We start from the raw sequence: 20,909 nt of genomic DNA on the forward strand, positions 1-20,909 counted from the left end.
CCAAAGAGGCTACTGAATTTCAGTGTCCTCCTTTTAACACTGTGGATAACTGACTGGCCTGTTTACCTGCCCTGCTAACAAAAATGTAGGCTGCATCCTGTCACACTCTGCTAGCCAGAGATAGCCAGACAGAGAAGACAAACAGAAAGAAGAAAAGAGAGTCAGAAGAAGTGTGAGTGAGAAAATTGAGATAAAGGAGATGGAGAGATATTGAGTACATGACAGAAGTTAATAGAGAGAGAGTTTAAATTATGGACACTCAATTGAAATTCTGTGAATTGAGAGACAGAGAGAGAGGCAACAGAAGCAAGAAATAGAGAGAGTTGGTCAGAATATGCATGAAGGAGTGCTAATTAGAGTCATGGACACACCCATTAACGGCATGACTCATCCCAGCTCTCTCTCTCCCTTCATGTGTTTTCGTCTTTGAAGTCTTGGTGAGTCGGTTTTATTTCTTTATTCATTTATTTTTTTGACTCACAAGGGCCCACTCGTGGAAGCACTGACCTCTTTCTTTCAAAGGGAGAGGGAACTTTAAGAAAAGAAGATAGAATGATGCAGAGAGGAGAAAAAGACAAAGATGCCCTCCCATGATCATTCATTCTGTAAAATATCTAAAAAGGACAATAAAATGTAAATAAAAAAAACAACAACTGTGGTCCCTGGATGCCTCATTTCTGTCTGTGTAGTTAATAATAAAGAAAACTAAATATCACCTACACCTACAGTAAAAAAAGGTATTAGAATCTCCAATCTTTGTTTCATATGTAACCATGCATCACACCTACTATAATTCTACCAGGAAAGGGTTGTATATCTGTCAAGTTGATAGATAGATTAAGAGATCATTTACTTCCAACAGTTTTCCTGGCTAATCAAATGAAAAAAAGACCATATCTCTAAATATCAAAAGGATGACTGTCAAGCCTGAGGCTCCAATGTCAACCCCTAGTCAGTCTCAATGCCAAGGAAGATCCATTTCATTAACTGCCTTTAATGATCTTATTTGCTAAAAGGCCTTAGTCATTTTCCTCAGCTTGGTACTATGCCTTTTTGCCACCACGGCAATATCTATACACACTTCATTGTATCACTCCATTTCATGCAGAAAGCACAGAGAGGTATTTCTTTTTTAAGGCTATTTCAGGTTTACGCAGCTTAACTCAACTGTAGAGTAGGTGCTGTAGAGCTGTAAAGTACCTCTCCAAACAGACTCTACTATACTTTTAACAGGAGGATATCACCCACCAGGGATAACCAAACCTCTGACTAATAATATCTACGAATAATTCCAGGTTGGTAGGATTTGGGGAATATGGTAAGTACCAGAAATTGCTGACAATTGCAACAAAGTCTTTTAAAGTAAATATCTTGTGTTCCCTTTTGCCTTTAAATTGTTCTGATACAATCAACCACAGCGTGGTAGTTCAAGCTCATCAAAGCAAATTCTGATAATCACATGACCCAGGTCTGCTAATTATAGTGACAGCATGAGATCTTTTTTCCATGGAGACTCATTCCTGCTCAGTCGTCTCTTTTCTTCATCGTTTAAAGTCTTCAGGAGAGATGAAACCCCCAGGCGCTGTTTCAAGATCACAGTTATGCCCTCAGAGTAAAGCATGAAGGTCATGTTCCTTATCAATCTTCTATAGCTCCAAGTTTAAATGACTAATCAATTTAACTCACTCCAAAGCTTCAAAACAATGCCACCTGCTTTAATCAATATTAATCTTGTCAAATATTTAATTTAAGTTAAAGAGTCAACCTGTCGCAAAGGGAGCTGTAACAGAGGCGTCGTCTTGGCTTTTTTCAGGGCTCAGTCTGAGACTGTCCATTGCTAGCATACAACAATGCCAAAGCTCTTTACTATACTTTGATCACATGTACAATCACCTCACAGCTCAGTTTACATATACACCAAAAAGGAGTAAAAGCAGAGAAAGAAGATAAATAAAGATCTTCACAGATTTCCAAAATCCTTAAAACCCCTGAAGAGAAAATCAGTAAAACAAGTAACAAAAGAATTTGTATGCAGTTAGATGAAGAGTAGTGAAGCACAGGGCATACATTTCACTAAAGCTAAATGAAAGAAGAAGGTTATCTAAAACTGCTTTTAGTCTGAATGGCACTTTAATACAAGCCTTGACAATTTAGAGTCCTTGAAACAGTGGGCTATCTAATTTAAACAGGCACAAACAGCCAACCTCAAATAACATTTTACACTACACTACTTTGGAGTAACAGTTTCCACAACACATTTTCATTTTCAGTTTGACATTCAGCCAACTCAATTTTTGAAAAGTGAAGAGAGAAAGCCATTCACTAGTCAATACAACTGCAGTAGCAAATAAAACTCTCAGTTACTGTAGCCTGAATGCAGCCTTTTCTAAGACCAGTGTCATTCTTATACATTCAGCTCCCAGACACAGCAAATAGATCTCATTTGAAGATACTATCTGAATCATTTTAATCTTCTGGTCTCTGCTGGTTTCTATCTGCTAGTCTGTTCATAAACTGCTCATTATTCACAGCTGTAGCTGCTGAACAGCAAGTTCTAAATAACCCAAAGATATCAACCATAACATATTGATGTTCTTATTTAAAGACCGGCAATGACTTAAATGCAGAACTTGACCTTTCTCAGATTAGCAGTGAGATGCACTGACACCCCCTTAGAACACAAATGCTCCATTGACACAAGATGTGGATAAAACACTGATGGATGTACTGTATAGATATTGAAAGATTTCTGTACATCTCTTTAAAATCCATAGCCCGTTTGCTTTAAAAATAGCATACTCAGTAAGACACAGAGAAAGGTTGCTATATTCACCTGGAGGAGTTACACGCGTTTGAGTTTATGTATGTGAACATGTGATACAGCACAGGTGTGTGAAGTCCCACCTGCTAGACTGCCAGGTCTCTGCAATGTTGCAGTAGCGTAGAGCTCGTGGGAGATCTTGTACTGGTCAGAGGCGTGGTGAGCTGCCAGCCGTTTGGGAGACAGAGTGGCATAGCTCCCTATGCCTGAACTCATCTGCAAAAACAAAAGTTGTTTTCATTGCTTTCAGATATTGTAAATAAGCTCAGAGAATGAACAAGGTAAAGTCTATACATAGGTGTAATTACCTCCTGCTAGATAACAGTGTGTTGGCAGCCAAATATGTATCAGCTGACACGGCTGACATGTTTCGATTTGTGTGGTTCAGATAGCAACAGTTTGTACTTGTATTTTTCTTTTTCAATTTACTTTATCAATTTACTTTTGTGTCTTTATCCCACTGACAAGCTTGGTGAAATGGGATTATAAATTGAAATTGGCACTATGTGTAAACCATGTCCAAACAACTTAGAGTTCAGAATGTAATTTAAGCTGAGAACAACCCACACTAAAAATACTTCTCATCATTATAGAGTGTAAGATATTGGATATAGGCATCCAACAAATTTACCTAAGAAACCAGGATTTAGGTAAGGTGCTATATTTAAAAAGATTAGATAACTAAAACTGACTTGTATAGATTTTTGTTTGCAGATATGACTCAATCTGTAATTGCTCTGGTGTTGCACCATGCAATTCTTTGTCATGATTAAAGACCTGACAAAGTGGACATGAATATAATCTTCCCTCTACTCACCCAGCCACTTGGCATCAATCAATACTATGACTGTATAATATTATCCTTAAATGGAAAGGTACAACTGTCAATTATAGCTCTGTTGAAAAAATACTAAAACTGAGCATTACTACTGTAAACATTGCATTAAAACACAATCTTGGTACTATTATGCTGCAAATAACAAAAGGTGTCAAATTAATTTCTAGTTCTACTATCTGTAGGATAACTCGCCGTATAATTATGAGCACAGGGTAAAATAAACATATCTCTCCAAACAATTTCATATTAAAGTTATTATCAAACCAGGTCTGGATAATATTTAACAGAGACTGGTCCCAGGAAAAATCAACATTGTTGATCTGACCATTTACAATTGAAGTAGAGAGAAGCGTCTATGTGCGTTTTACATGTTTTCACCATCAGAGTTTATAATCGCATTAACTCTTGTACTGTTTCAATGCATGTTTCACATAAAAAAGTTTCATATTCAACAGTGGTGACACAAAATGCATTTCCTTTCCATAACAGTACCTGGTGAAGAGGGGACGATGATGAACTGGCCCCTCCCCCTGCTGCTGTTGAGTTGGGTGGAGATGCGACCCTCAGGGGAGACCCACCCCCTCCTGCTGTTGTCACAGCAACTGTGGTGCTGGAAGACAAAGGTAATACATTTATCTGATAAATAATGACTTCAAAATGAGTCATTCCATTTCACGTATAAAAACTGTCATTCCCCTCTATTATGTGTGTAGTATGTAAGTATTTCATATTCACTGCATGCCAGCATATAATGGGGGACAATGAGCTCCAAAGGCAATTTTCCCTTTACCTTTCAAATCTACTCTATTGTAGGCGTTCTCCAGACTTAGTGTCTGTAAAACCCACCCATCAATGAGACTAATGTGTTAAATACAGTAACTCTTTAAAAAAACCATCCTCACCTTCAAACAATACATCAAAATCAATATCAATGTCACAGTCACTGTGGCTCTCTACCTGTATGACTTGGCCAGTCGATTAGCAGGAGACTGTTTGCTGGGAGAGGAGGAGGAAGGCAAGCGTTGAGTAGTGGAATACCCTGGTGTGTCAGAGGCTGATCCCAGGCGTTGCAGTTTATTGGGGGAACCGGATCCAGAGCCTCCTCCTCCTCCAGACAAAGGGGAACTGACACGCTGGGCGGGTAAGGTGGAGCTGGAGTAGTAGATACCTGGAGAAAAAAGGAAAGGAGAGAAAACTCAATACACATGGGAAGCAGAAGAATAAGTTAGAATGTTGTGAGGCTAATGTCAATGATTCTGAGTGTGGATACAGGATGCAGGTCAACTAGGAGCATAAGCCTGAGATTTTACTGTGAGTTGATAACAGGTACAAGAAAATTTGTAAAAAGCTACAGGTAAGGGTCAGGGGAGGTTAACAATAGAATAAAATTTGCTTAAAACTGAGGTCAAAACACAAGGCCTAAAAAAAGTTAATTCAGGGGACAAGTGTACGGTCTGCTTCTATGTTTATGTAGCCTTTTCAGCCGGGACTGTGTGTAGTGTGGTGTTGGAGTTCTCCCCACAGAACAAGACGGTTGCTTCTATGCAACTACGATTTGCTGACAGGAAGGCTCGGAGGATCCAACCTTCCTAGAGACTTTGATGGGGTCCTGGAAAGGATACCACTTGGGACTAAATAGTTTTGCTGAGGGACTTCAACACTCACATGGGCAATGATGGAGAAACCTGGAGGGGAATGACTGGTATGAATGGTCTGATTGATCTGAACCTTAGTGATGCTGCTTTGTTATTTGAATTATGTGCTAGTAATGGATTGGCCATACCAAACAGCATGTTTGAGCAGAGGGTGATTCACTGGTGTACTTGGTACCAGATCAACTTAGACCAAAGTTTGATGATTGACGTTACAGTCAGATCTGCAGCCAGAGAGACCAGGTGAACCCAAACTTGTAGTCACTGTGAACAGGGAACAGCTGGCCAAAGCCCTTGTCTGCGACATCTTCAGTTCCAACCTTTTAAAAGAATCTCTAGAAGTTGGGGAAAAGAGGCTGATCTGATCTTCAGCTTATGCCAAGGTGCTCGAAAATAGGTCCCGACCAATTTTCAAACCTCATATCCCGGAGGATCAGTGCAGACTTTACCTTTGCTGGGTTAATACAGGGGTCATGGGAATTTGCCCATTCAGTCTACTTGAAGAAGCCTTACAGCTGTCACCCGAGGTCTCTGGGGAGGCACTTGGGCTCTGAGCCCCCTTATATAAGTCAAACACTCCTTACATATTAAAATTGAGAACTGTGTTTGTATTCTCGGCTAGAAGTCAAACACATAACTCAAGTATTGACATTGCGTATACAAGAGTCCAAAATGCCTTTTCTCATAGCGCCACTGGGATCACCTTTTGAGATAGAGTAAGGAGCTCAGACATCTGGAGGGAGTTCTGAGTAGAGCTGCTGCTCCTTCATGCTGAAAAGAGCTAGTTGATGTGGTTCAAGCATCTGACCAGGATGCCTTCTGGGTGCCTTCCTTTGGAGGTTTTCCAGGCAAATCCAACTGGTGGGAGACCCAGGGGTTGACCCAGAACACATCGGAGGGATTATACACTATATCTGGCTTAGGAAATGGAGCAGGAAAATGTTGCTGGGAAGAGGGAGGTCTGGTCTACCTTGCCAACCAGCCTGCTGCCAACGTGACCTGGCTAAGCTTTGGAAAATGGATGGATGGGCATTGGGCAGATATAGTATTTTATTTCACTTAATCAAATACTATGTCTGCTGTATAGCAATGTCTTGAGTGTAACTGTCCATGTGTGATACATTTCTAAAAAACTGAAACCAGACTGGATGTAGGAAAATATAACATATGCAGCACTGTAAATGTATAGTCCAAAATTCCTCACCCCAAACCACAGAGGCTCCAGAGATTGGAGGCAATACAGCTTGTTTATAAATTATGGAGGAGCAATACAACATATGAGGGAAATTATACATACTGCAAGCTCTGAAATCATTCTACTAGTAGCAGGGTTTTTATTCCAATTCTCATGCATGTCTGTCAATGTCTCCAAATGTCATCTCTGTGTATCCTCAGTGCTTCATGCTATGCCAGATTAATTTATTATAAAGACAATGCATCTTGCACGAGGAGAGACGGAGATGAGCTGTGAAGAGAAGGAGAGGTGAATTCTTACCTGACCCTGCCCCAGTTTGTGATTGTTGCTGCTGGGCTGCACGACTAGATGTCACCTGAGGGGATGTGGGGGAACACAGAGCAAGTGAAGGAAGAAGAGCCATGACAGGGAGAAAGGGATGAATAGAGGGAGGGAGAAGTCAGGGAGGGAGAAGTTGGGAGGAGAGAAAGGGAGAGACAGAGTTAAGAAAAATGGGATAAAAAAGAATAAAGTAGTAGTAGCTGCCATCAAAAACTTTTATGCACAATGAGTTCAGTCAAGCCTTTGAGGAGTCCCGAATGAACCTAGCGCAGCTAGTAATGAAATCCCCATAGAAAACAGAGGGGTGATTCAAACAGACTCAGAAGCAGACCATGAAGTCCTAGGAGCTCAGCTGACTGAAATCATTTGTCATAAAGCCTTGTTGCACCACCTACTCAAAGTAGAGAGACAGATTACACAGACCATGGTACTGTATATTCATGTTATAATATCTATCATCTACAATATTCACAAACAGAATAATTAGATCCGTTATTAAAATTATATTAAAGAGTAAGACAACGGCCTTTGCTATAAAATCACTCTAATCAATCGAATTTTGTATGGCAAAATACTATATGAATATCATACAATGGAAGTATGCGGTATTGTCTTCAATTCAAGTCAAATTTGAAGGAAGACAGTGAAAAGAAACTAGCATTTTTGCTCACTCACTGCGCCTCAACGTACCGCTTTGCCTGGAATGTGCAAATGATTCCATACAGATAAAAAGCAGTGTGTGAGAAAAAGTTGGAGCATGAGATGTCTTCCTACCAGACATCACATGCTGGTCGATCCGAATATATTCTCCGTAGTCTCCAGAGACAGTAGGGGGGAGCATATGCCAGTGCTCCGCTGAGCCTCATATAGCCTTATGTTGATGCTTAAAGCTGTAAGGGTGATTCAGTTACATTATTACTCGCCTGACATGGCTACAGTTGTACAAGGCCACATTATGCAAGCACACAGTCACTGAGTCACCTTGCAGCATATACTGCATATACAGTAGCTCTTTTCAGATGGTCAGAGAACTAAATACTCAAACCTTCTGTTTCTTAGAATTAAGGTTATTAATACTCACAATTGTATACACGAAGCATCAGGAGAGTCTAGCGAAAACATATTTTTAGATGTGCTTTATTAACAGGGTGATAATAAGTGGTTTGAATATTAACACTGCTATAATGTTTGTCATTATATCTTTTCCTGGGCATACGTCTGACACTGTTTCTGTGAAATTGTCCTTCAAGGAAGAGGCACACACACATGCATACACTTATGCAAAAAAGACCTCAAACATCCAATCATCTAATCATCTGATCATCCAACAACCAATGTCATACAAACACACACCCACACACACCTCACACATTAGAATGCCACGTTTATATGTAACAGTTTCCAGGTGTGAATCCTTGCAGCTGTACAATTGCGCAGAGAGATTGGTTGAAAAAAAAAGGCATGCCTGCTCAGCAAACCTCCCCTGGATAAATATAGCAACACGCACAGGCACACAATCTCCTATTATGTTCTCAAAGTCTCTGGTTATATTTTCCAGCGTGTCTGCTGAAAACAACAGGCCATTGGTTCCAGCACTGCTTTGTTTGCAGAGGGGTCATGAAAACTGATTATCTCTGGCTGAGTGGATTAGCTGTCTCTTTCTTAAAAATCTGACATAGTTTATGGAGGCAAACAGGCAGAGTAGCAGAGACAAGGAAACACAGATAAGAACTAAAAAAGAACACACATTTACATAAACCAAGGTATAGGTAAAATGTACGGTAAGACTACAGTTCAGTAGCTTCCATAAATCTTCTTGCATGTTCTCGACTCGGTAACATGACACTATGCTTCTGACAACCAGGGCTCGAAATTAACGATGTCCCGATGTCCCGGGGACCATAAAAATTCCTACTGGGACACAAATATATTTGGTCCGGGACAATGACGGGACAGTGAAAAAAAAAAGTCAACTAAACTTCGAAATGGGTGTTGTTTGCAATGTCATTAAATATGAGTATCTAGACGATACATTGTCGTTTGAATAATTTAATAAAAAAGTGTGAGCAGCGAAACTATAGAAGGCTTACGTTCTCGCGGCACCTCACGATAGGCAGTTGTTCGTGCAAATGCATTCTACGTCATCCACTCTGCTGCTGGCTGCTGCTTGACTCGCGCCAATGCAGCATTCATAGAGCCAGAGCGATAGACCATCATTAACAACAGGTGGTTGAATAAACAGCCCCCTGATGCAAGCCCCAATACTGCCGACTCCCGAAACGAGGACATCCCAAGTCCTGGTCATGATTCATCGTCTTCCCCTGTGGTAAGTTAGTTGTCTTTACTGTCAATGTTAGCTCAGCGATAGCTAACGCTCACTCAAACAAAATGCTCAATTCCCTCCTCCGTATATCTTTGCATTTCCCTGAGGTTGAGCACTATAATACAGAGCAGGCAGTTGAGAAGTGGTGGCAAAGTGGTCAGAGAACATGCCGACCCATGTTCAACGACTCTGTGAGACAAGAAAAAAAATCTCCGCGGCGGTCAGCCGTCCTGACCGAGACTTCAGTGAACTTTCCCCCCAGAAAACAGCATCCCTCCCCGCGAGTGAACTAGTCAGACAGCGTCCTGTTTACTGATGGCGATTATGCATTTTGTACGAAAAATGTAACTTTGTCACTTTCCAGGATGTTTGGTGGGTCAGGATCTCAATCACAACACATTATAACAGCATCCATATGATTATAAACAGTCAGCGGTACATGTTTAGATATAGGAGGACACCGGGAAACACCTTGAAAAAAACACACACGTCATCATACACGTCATGATGATGACGTGTACCGTCATCATCGCCGGCTTTCTGTGTGAATTATACTCTGGTTCGTCTTTTGCGCCGGAGCTGCTCGGCTCTGTGTGAACAGCCAGCGGCGGAGAAACCGATAATGCGGCGTCTCTGTGTGAAAAGGGCTAGTAACTCATAAGTTACAGGGAGCACCTGAACAATGTTTTGTGTTTTTGGGTCTTGAGGTGTATGTGAGAGAGTGACACATCAAGACAGAGAGGAGTGTTGTGTAGGAGGGCAGGAGTAAGCAGAGTAAATGTGAAGTGGGAGATCTGGTGGGGTGGGTGAATGAGTGAGAGCAAGATGATTGACATTCATAAATGGTAACAGAAGATAAAATGATATTCCTATAGTACTACTGACTTGTAATAATAACTTGTAATTACAACTAAAAAAAGGTACATTTATTAAACTGTATTATGGAACACAGAGACCATACAGCCATAACATTCATCATAACATGAAAAATAAAACTATCAGAATTCTTTAATGTTGACATAATGATAAATTAGTCTGGATATTGAGAAACAATAGAAAACATGTCTTAAAACAACTCCTTTCCCTTCTAGTCTAGGAGAGGCAACAGATCAGACTGATATTCATATGTTTAATAAAATAAGTATTTTAAACTTATATGGTGGACCATATAAATGGTGGTGTGATGGTTAAGTGTGATGGTTAAGTGACAAAAAAGGATCAAATTATATGTATTCTGCATAATTGGGGGGGCGACGACAATAATTTAAATTTGGGACACTGTTGGTTATATCCGGGACAATACAAAGTAGAATTCGGGACAGTTGTGGGACACTGAGGAAAAAAGTTAATTTCGAGCCCTGCTGAAAACATGATCTTGTGTGTGTGCAGAATTGCTGAAAGGGTACAGTTCAGCATTCAGTCTTGAGTTGCCAGATCTACTCTGAGCTCAACATACAAGAAGTAAATCCTGACGGAAGCTGTAACTTAACCTGGCTCAACTACAAAGGATGAGGTGAATTTCACTTTCAAACCAAAACACCTTGGATGGTAAATATGATAGTAGAATCATTGCTACAGTCAAAAGCTGTAGTAGAATACTTGTCCTTCATGATATTAAGGCACAACGCATCTAGGTTTTGTTTCGATTCCTCCCAATATTCTTTCCAGGTTTCGCTGACTACTTCAACACATTATCATCAAAGTAGAAACTACATTCAAATGTAAAACAGCTCACTGAGGTAATTATTGGATTATCTTTCGTGTTTATCTTTCACACTATCCAAGATATCTAAAATTTTTCTGGATTTTTTCTCCCACCCAAATAAATGGACAAAATGAATGAATGGTCAAAGTGAAATTCCTTTCACACTGGACAAAAAAAAACACTAAGCCCCACATCTAGCTTCAGTGGGAATGTGTACAACCAGGCATTCATTCCTGGTTGACTCTTAACTCTGCGGTAGTCATGAGTGTTTGTCTGTTCCAGCTCCAATCAGCAGTGATGGAAATTGACACGTGCTGAAGTTCTAGACAGTGGTGTGCAAGTAGTTTCCCATCCATCTCCATTCAACCAGCAATCAATCATCGTTCAGCTGGTGTTGACTTTGAAAAAATCTAAAGTAAAAGATGTAGAAGAGTGATTACTGTGAGATTATCACTGGCCTCCATGCTGCATTCTTCTGTTCCCTGTTTCCTGGCGCATTGTGACGTTGAACATAATAGACAGGACAGAAACAAATGGCAAACGCATCTACTGGCATTGGGAAACAGTCAATTGCCTATTTTTAGAGTGTTTACCTGAATTTAAAAAAACAGCATATACACACTAATTTTGGGACATTACATGCAGAGCTGGGTTAAGCTGTTGAAATGCTTCTTAAAAATGGCTCTCTTAAATTTTCTCTCCTCCAACAATTATCACTCTTCATTTACATACTGTAAAGAACAAAATCTGCCCTTTTTCAAACATTGTAACTATCCCGGAATTAAACATTTTGCTCTTTGAGCCTCAAAGCAACAGGAGAGCCATCTAACTTCACTCTAGTGTTAACGGACACCAGAAGGTTCCAAAATAAAACAAAAAAATTTACTTTTTCAGCTCACTGTTTTTCCTACACTATGAACACATATTTTACAGCAACGCATTCAACAGGGTCCATTCTCTCTCATGGTGTATAAGTCTATGAATCACTCTTTCAGTAATAAGCTAGAGTTTGAGTAATGAATCTCTATTAAAATAACTGTCTGTCCCAGGAGTAATGAAGCAGTTAACAATACTATGGCAAGCCTGGTTTTACCAAGACATGTGCAATATAGGTACAGTAAATGCTTTCACTCATGCAGCTTTAATTGGGCCTTTAAAACAAAAAATTAACAGTATACATCATTTTACAGTAATATCCTACAGTAGGTAATGTATCCTTCCTTTTTTTTGCTGGAACTACATATTACCATGGATTACAGCAATTAGTTGGAGTCTTTAAAAAATGCTTGAGCATTTGAGGTGTTATTGGAACCTACGTTACGCATGTGCCAAAGGGTTTTATGTACACAATGTCACTTGATCTGTTTGTTTGAGTGCACACGGATAAAGGGTTATTAGAGAGTAGATTATTGAAAGTGTCTATAAACAGCCTGAAAGACATCTTAATCAGGATGTGTGCCACTATCCAGAACAGTGTGCGCCATAAAAACCTGCTATATAAGTCCCTTGTGTTGGTTTAGTAGGTTATGAAGCCAAGTGAGAAATCTAAGGCTGATGAGATGCAGGCCACAAAACTGAGTTTAAGAACCCTATTAATGGTTTATGTCATTTGATTGAGCTGCAGACGTGCTACAGTCATTGAGATACAAAATGAGACAGAAATGGACTTCCGACTGATATAGACTGATGAGTATGAACGAATAGATAAACAGCTTGATGGGCACCAAGTAAATAAATGATAAGTATAGATGAATTGTTGGCTGAGGTAACTAATAGATAGAAAGCCTGACACACTGTCTGAGGTAGAGCATACTATATATTCTCGATACTATTCTATGTCATCTTGCAGTGCTGCTTCTTCTTGTCTCCAGTAAAACACTGGGATGTTTGAGGTGCCATGTATCCATGCATTATTAAAGCAGGGCCTCTCAGGGTTATAAATACCCCACTGAAGAGCAGCACCATGCTAGACTTTTCACTTTCACTCTCACTCTCCCTGAAACAGTCACTTGTGCAAACTTTAAACAAATGCATTGGTGTACACCCTCAATTGAAGGAGTGCTCCCCAACCTCAAATGTGCATATGCATTTACACATGCCTGCAAGCATGCCAACAAATACTGCATGTACTGCACATGCATGAAAGTTGCACCTGCCTATCTAGCAGCACGGGCTTGCGTAAAGCTATTCATGAGCAACAAGCCCTGCTGACAACACTGGCCCCATTACACTGACAAGCCAAAAACATCAGAGAGGAGACTACACACACACATAAACACTCGTGCTCACATAGACAGAGATGGTTAGCAGAGAGGACAGCGAAGAAAGAAGGGAGGAGGGGAAAGAGGACACGAACACTGCAGTACAAGAGAACCAGAGGACAAGAAATATTATAAAATTTAGAATACAGACAGAATAAAGTCTCCTTTTGCTTTATCTGTCCATCCATCTATACACCAGTCTATCTGTCTTTCTATCTTTCTGTCCTTGCCCCTGTACTTCTTATTATGGGAAGGAATGGAAGCTTTCTCTGAAACAAGCTCTGAAATAAGCTTTGGTGTGACTAGGGGGGAAATGAATGAATGTGTTTACAAAGACAGATATCACCTCATTCGCCTTTCTCTTTCAAGAGAACCACATACATGAACAAAAAAGCTAACACAGACACACAGATGTGCACACACACACACAGCAAATGAAAAACTAACACAACACAAAACAAACATCCATTCAGTCCAAAGATTGAAACCTTACTGAAAAACACATGCAGGTACTTGCAAAGATGCATACAAGATATTCTCAAAGAGCTGTGATCCTCCTTAAATAATTATCTGGTTTATTATTATTGACCAAAAATATTTTCTCATACTTTCAATCCATCTATCACAAATGGAACATTTGCCCGAGACTCACACTGGTAATACATTTTAATGATGCTCTGCAGCTGTTCACTGATTTAGCAGATGTGTGGGTGGTTAGAAAGTATGTGTGTGTGTGTGTGTGTGTGTGTGTGTGTGTGTGTGTGTGTGTGTGTGTGTGTGTGTAAGCATGTCTTGTATTACCAATGATATGTTAAGGAACCTGAAAATTGAGAATAATTGGCTCCTGTAGACTGGAGAGTAATTTGTTGGGTTTTCTCTCTTCATCAGCACACTGCTGTGATTAATATGTGACTTTGTCTCAAGCTTTATCTCTAAGTCCTTATAAACAAGACACTTGCTGAGATGTCTCTGTGTGTATTTAATCATCTCCTCATTTTGGTCTATGAGTATGTGATTACCTGTCTCCTTCAAAACAGCTTTAATGAATTTGTCTAACCCTGTCTCTCTAGTCCTCCCAAATACTGAAAAATGCTACGGATTGCTTGAAAAAGCCAGTTGTTGTCACTGGAATAAACCTTCTCAGTAAGGCAAATAAAATAGGATTCTGTATGAATATGTACTAATACACTGATCAAATTAATTAAACTATGATGTTAAACAAATCCCCAGTGATAGTCAGAGAAACATGCAGCAGGAGGAACGCTGTGTAAGGTAGTGCATGAAAAAGGGGGTAGAAAAAAAGAACGGCGATGTTTGCTCAGCTCGTGACAGAAAAACGGAGGAGCGAGGAATCTGAAAATCAGCTTATACAGTATATCTCGACACTCGGTCCTCAAATGCCTTCAATGGACAAAAGAGTACAATGCAGTTGTACTTGAAAACTGTGGAAAACTCACTTTAAGTGAATTACTTTCACAGTCAAAAAAGTTTTAAAGAACAGACAATTAAGTTTTCCTAAATGGCACATGTTAGAAAGTCCAGTTGTCTTTCTCATCATCGTCAACACTATTCATCATCGTCATTATCATCTGTGTACCATCATCAGCATTTCCTACCTGGTTGTAGCTGTGCACGGCTCCTCCAACCTGCCCGCTGCGCTGAGGAGTTGCTGCGGAGATGCTGTCGCTAAGGGCGAGGGTCTGGTTGCTATGGTAGCTGGCAGAGTACTGGAGCGAAGCCTCCGGGGTGGAGTTGAGCTGCAAGGAACTCTGGGAAAGAAGAGCCGGTCCTACCGATAGAGACAGGAGCAGTGCATGGTTTGGTGGGAGGTGGGGGTTGAGTTGAGTGTGAGTGTGTGTGTGTTTGTGTGTGTGTGTGTGTATAAAGAGAGAGAGTGAGAGAGTGAGGACAGAGAGATTAAGAGTGAGAAAGAGAGGGGGCGTGAAGGGGAAAGATTGAGAGGCGAAGAATGAAATGGGGAAGAGAGAGAGAGCAGCAATTTAGAGCAGATAGTGCAGCAGTGCAGCACTCCGTGAGTTGGAGATGGCATACATAATTTATTAGCAGAGGGAAAGAGAAACAGAGGAACAGAGAGAATGAGAGGAGGAGGAGGAGCAGGGAGATGCAGAGGATGGGAGGAGGAGGGCTGAGAAGAAGAAAGTTGTAATAGATGGAACACCTAATAACTTGATTTGTTACCACCCCAAACACGTTAGTTTTTACCTTGCTGATTTGAACAAACCTTCACTTGACCCACTGTGTATATAAGGAAATCAGGATAAATCATTTAACGCTGCTTTGTTTCTGTTGCTTTGCAGCATGTTGGAATATAGCAGCAGTAAGCTCAATTCATCTTCCATACACTTTGACAGCCTAAGACCCTCAAAGTATTAACATATACGAATCAGATCGGCTTTAGCCAACGATAAGTTGTAGCAACCCACGCCACACTCACACACACACATGCACACAACAACCTCAACCACCAGTTTAGAGGCAGCATCATTCCTACCACCTGAAGCAGTCACCACTGTGCCATCAAATAATAATCCTCTCTCTCTCTGATTCCCATGCTGTTCACATAAAGCCTCTATTGATTGGGAATAACACCATCATAAGGCAGTTTTCTTATGATGAACAATATTCTAAACTATGTATGGACTGATGAGGTGAACTTAGGGGAACTGTTACAAACCACTTTAACGCCGGTTATATAGGTTATCTGTATGTGAGTTTATATGTGTAGTTTGGTTTTATTTAGGAACAGTTAGGTCTGTGACATGTTCAGTCAGCGGTGTATGAATATTTCACCAAGTTTCTATTTTTACTCTCTCTCCTCCTCTGAGTACAAATTTCAAGTAGTGAATGTTTGTAGTTAAAGTTACGTAGTGTGAGGAAGCCGAGACTAGGATGTCTTTTTTTTTTTTTTTTTACTTTTTTTCATACTTTCCCAATTTTAAATTTCTAAATATCATGAATATGTCCTTATAAAGTCTACGGTAAGTGTCTTTCCCAGAGCTCACTGCCATGTTTCTTTCTTTACCCAAAATAACAAAAGTGCCGTATTATTCTTCTCCCATATCTATTTGGTTGCTCTCTCTGTCTGTCTCCCTCTTTTCCCTGAGAATCCTTTTCTCCCTGCAAGTCTGTGCGTTGTGAACCGAGATCAACTCCTCTGCTGCTTGCCTCCACAAAAGACGTGTCTTTTCTCATCCCGATTCATCCCTTACTTTTTATGAATTATTAAACAGCACTCAGTGTTACGCAGACTGAGTGGGAGCTCCCAAACTCATCATCACTCAGCCTTGATGTTTGTTACATTGCATGTGCTGTGCGACAAAAACTGTGTACGCTTGTTGCAGTGTTCATACGTGTGAAGATTAGCGTGTTTGCGCTAGATGGTCAGATGATAGGAGCGTCATTGCCTTAGCTGATTAAGAATCAATGTTTGTATGTGCTCTTTGTGTGTGTAATGGTTCGGTATGTGATTATGTGTCTATGAGTGAGAGGGTGAAATGAAAAACACTGTCGCTAGTAGGGCTTTAAGTCCTTTCAAGTCTCCATTGAGTCTTATTCTCTTCGTTCTCAAATGAAAAACATGAATTTTTCAGCAGCTCAGACAAATTATGAGCGTCATATTCTTACTGAATCTTAGAAATGTTCAGACACACATACACACGCACATACGCACACGCACAACTCACATAAACACACACTGGTTATACCTTTTTCAAAAGGCTGGTTTTAAGGTAGTACAATACACCAAAGCCTCACAGTAATTGCTCTGAGAAGTAAATTTCATTTCACAATTTTTAGGGTTCTGAACACTTATTTATGTCTACAGACATTTGTGTGGCTCTGTTGTGACACCTTACCAACTACAGTATCAGCTGAAAGCAAAAAGCCTCCCTGTTTTGTGCCACCTTTCACTGAAGTCAGCGACATGTCACTATTCTGTGTATTTACCGCTAAGCTATTTGCAGTGCTACCATTTGGGGGAAAACACACATACACACAAAGAGCTCTGCTGAATTTATCTGCACCCACACATTGTGATGCTTTTGGTAGAAGCCCACTTGCAAAATGGGGAAAAAAACAGCTGGGTATGGAGCACCCACAATGAGAGAGCTCACAATGAGAGTGCCATCTATTTGGACTCAAATCAAGCAGGAGTGACGGGGACTCAGGCACTTCCTACAAGCAAGATACAAATCAAATTACCTGACATGTCTCCCCCAGTTCTGCATGTGCTTCAACATGCAAGTTGTTTCTTATCAAAGGAGACCAGCAACAGCTATTTTGAGAATAATATTCCAGTTCTCCCCTGTCAAGCTTTGGTGCTATACATGCACAACTCATTATCTGTTTGCACTGTATAGGCAGATGTATGTGCTAAACAGTGTAACTGTGTGTTTGTGTGTACATGCATTTATTTTACTTAGGAGCTTCACACAGCCGATTGTAGTAATACTGGAAATGACAAATGGTGAACCTTTTGATGAGAGTAAACTCTCATGTAGCAATGCACTGAGCAACATGTACAGTGCAAATTCTTAAAATGCCATCCATTATAGCAACATTAACTATCAACAATCAAAAAGGTCACCAGACAATAAATAAAATGGAAATGCAGTGATCCAAAACCAATGACCTGCAAAGAAAATGCCAAGCACATTTAGCAAACACAGGACGCCTCTCATTCAATCTCATTTTTTGTATTGCATTGTCAGAATAAAAGCTACAGAATGGAAAGGCTGCTTGAAACTGGACGGTTGTTGTTGCATGGTGTGCTTGTCTGTTTATGTGTTGTCTGCCTGGCTGTTATCCATCCCTACATCAGAAAAAGCAATGACATTTTTATCTGCTCGTAGAAGAACTCTTCTAGCTGTAAGGATCTTGGTTTGGGAGTCAGATGTATTTATTACATTGTTATGTTAACTATACTAACCTTTCAGGGTGCCATGCCATTGTTCTGAGGGCCAATTATAATACCCCAATAGTCTGAAAAATGTCACATTTGATCCAAAGAGCATTTTCTCACTCTGGTATCACCCACTTATGTATGTAACTTAACTGACATAACAAACATACTCATTTAAACCCAAACATGATCTTTTCCTGAACCTAGCTTTGGTGCCTAAACCAATCCAAACTGTGACACAATGTCACAACATAATCAGATGTTTATTACTGTTACCACGATGACAAGGGTCAGCTGAAGGTCACTTTACAATTGTTACCATGAAAATGAAAATCACCAAAACGCTGTCCTTCCCTGCATACCCAAATACATTACAGGCACTCAAGGAGAGTGTGTCTTTTTGGAACAACAGTCCTCAGAGCAGTGGGCTTTTGTTTTCTTTGTAACAAGCTGTCAGACAAATGGGCTTTTCGTCCAATGGGACATTTTTCAGACTATTGGGGTTTCAGAATAATGGGCCTTTGGAAGAATGGGCAGTCTATGACTGAATTCTTACCTGGTGAGATATAACAGTGCTCTAACTTTTTTTTGTGTTAAGACTATATTCACATCTTCAAATACTCTTCTACTGCTCCATCTAACTATAGCTATTTAACTATGTACAATATATATACTACTCCTCTCTCGACTTGCTTATTCTGAATAGAAATGAAATCTGAGTGAGAACTCAATATTAACACAGGGAATAACTGCACTCAGTGCCAGCTATCTAATGGCCTGAAGGACTAATAATAGTGCTTTTCTCATTTCCTTTCAGGATAACAATAATAATTACCAAACAATACACACCATAATTCTTCTGTATTTAAAACAACCACAGGTGTAGTTTTTATTAAGACTGCCTGAATATTCTTCCCACCACAGTAATTCTGTTTAAGGAGTGATTGTGCATGACAATTAGAAATGAGATTCATATCCCATTTGAAGCAGTAACAGGTTTGTTTACACTTGCTGAACTGCCTGCTAGAGTTAAGCAGAGCGTGATTTTGATCGAACTAATTTCTCGTCTAAGAAAGAACAAACGTATATAAACATAAAAATTAGAAAATCTAATTAAATTTGGTTAGTACCTTTATTCTCTTAACAAAACATTTGAGTGACAGTACTGCTTTGGCAACACACACACATACACAATGATGCTGATGAGAGCACTTACTTTCTCCACTGTCAAGTATTCCTGATTCCTGGAGAGAGCGAATGCAAGAATCCACCAACTCCAAACCTGTTGTTAACTCATCTTCGATATCCTTTTGTCCATCAGCTGTGAAGGAGAAAAGAGGATGAGAGACACAGAAAGACGAAGGGAGAGAGAGAAGAAAGGGCGGGAGGGAAGGAGACAGAGAGATGAATGAGATCCCTCTTGGCTGTAACCTCAATCGTATACTCTCACAGTCCGTAAAACCCCACACATTACGACTTGGTTATGAGCTGTAGGACATTTGGATTATATGCTGGAAAGGACCCTGATAAGTCTGCCCTGGGAGCTGCCTGTCTGGAAATGAAATTGTAGTCAAGTCTACGTTAAGTGTGTGTCTAAGTACATGTGGGAATTTGTGTGTGTCTGTAAGCAGCAGATGAAACATGCACAGAATGTATGCTGATAGTTTTCACACATGCAGATTAAGACAGACTGTCAAAAACAACAGTGGCCCTGGCCTGGCACCACCTTAGACATTCTGATATGTATTTGAATGTGTCACTGTGTCTCTGCATGAGTGTGTGTATATCTGAGTGTGTGTTTGCAATCATCTTTTAATCCACCAGGTATGTGGGTGGGTGCTTCTGCCCATACATTACTGGGCTTCTGGCATAAATTTCAAATGTTCCTTGACACACAATTTTCCTACTATGTCACTCAGACACAAGGCGGAACAGGCCTTGTTGGTGTCGGGCAATAAATCTAATCCTTCAACTCAAGATGTGTTGCACATATAAAACCCTGCAGATTCTGTCAGTGTTACTAAGGTTTTCAGCTAAAAAAAACTTTAGAAACTGTAATAAAAAGGTCTGAGGAGGCAGGCTGTGGTGAGTTTTACCTTGAGCGTTCCAGCGAAATTGCTCATCGGTCGAACTGCAAAAGAAGGATGTGATTAATAAGACTTAATTCGAAACAACAATCATAATATGAAAGCTGCAGCAACAATTTTAAATCGAAGACATTTTCAATAAAGCATTTTACAAAATATTAAGTAAAGTATATTAAACAGAATATAAAAAATAGAGACATTGTTCATCTTCAAACTTGTGTTTATATAGAGAGGACACATTCACTCACTAGCATGTTCACTTGCAATAAAAAGAGAATGTCATCCTTAAATGAGACATTCACAGCAAATGTCTGTATTTTAATATGTAAAATATTTATTGTGCTGAAAGCAACTGCCAATTATTCTGTGCTGAAACAAAGTGCTAATGGCCTAAATTTCTTTAATGTTCTATTCTGCTGAAATATGGAGAACAACAACAAAATATTAAGAAATAAAGCAAAACTCCCAAATGTCATTTCAGTTGTTAGTCAGCCAAGGCGAAACATTTACAAAACTATAACTTTTATGCAATGAGGCCCTGTGCACTCACTTTTTATTCTTAAATGGATAGTGTTGTTGTGACATACACAGCCACAAATTACACACATTCACACACATTCACACACGCAAATAAGACTCCTTTTCCATTCTCTTGATGACTGTCAATTGATTGGTGATTGATGGGGGGTTGAACAGAGAGAAAAAGACAAAGCGAGGTAGACGGAAACAGACAGGCAGAAAGAGAAAGCTAGAGACGAGTATTGAGCTGCCTGCTGTGTGATCAA

At 40.0% G+C, this 20,909-nt stretch overlaps 1 protein-coding gene across 3 annotated transcripts in view; it reads right to left on the reverse strand.

The window, feature by feature from the left end:
- ctnnd2a (catenin (cadherin-associated protein), delta 2a) overlaps window positions 1–20,909 on the reverse strand; it is a 256,428-nt gene that overhangs the window by 125,859 nt on the left and 109,660 nt on the right. For all 3 annotated transcript variants that reach the window (XM_084340351.1, XM_084340349.1, XM_084340350.1), the window contains exons 4-10: window positions 20,134–20,168; window positions 19,254–19,358; window positions 14,733–14,905; window positions 6,807–6,861; window positions 4,617–4,827; window positions 4,152–4,269; window positions 2,905–3,037 (exon numbers count right to left, since the gene is read on the reverse strand). In XM_084340351.1, coding sequence (XP_084196477.1) covers window positions 2,905–3,037; window positions 4,152–4,269; window positions 4,617–4,827; window positions 6,807–6,861; window positions 14,733–14,905; window positions 19,254–19,358; window positions 20,134–20,168 — 830 coding nt within the window. The remainder of the gene's footprint in view (window positions 1–2,904; window positions 3,038–4,151; window positions 4,270–4,616; window positions 4,828–6,806; window positions 6,862–14,732; window positions 14,906–19,253; window positions 19,359–20,133; window positions 20,169–20,909) is intronic.

The sequence above is a fragment of the Pagrus pagrus genome (assembly GCF_965226575.1).
Source record: "Pagrus pagrus genome assembly, chromosome: 20".
NCBI lineage: Eukaryota > Metazoa > Chordata > Actinopteri > Spariformes > Sparidae > Pagrus > Pagrus pagrus.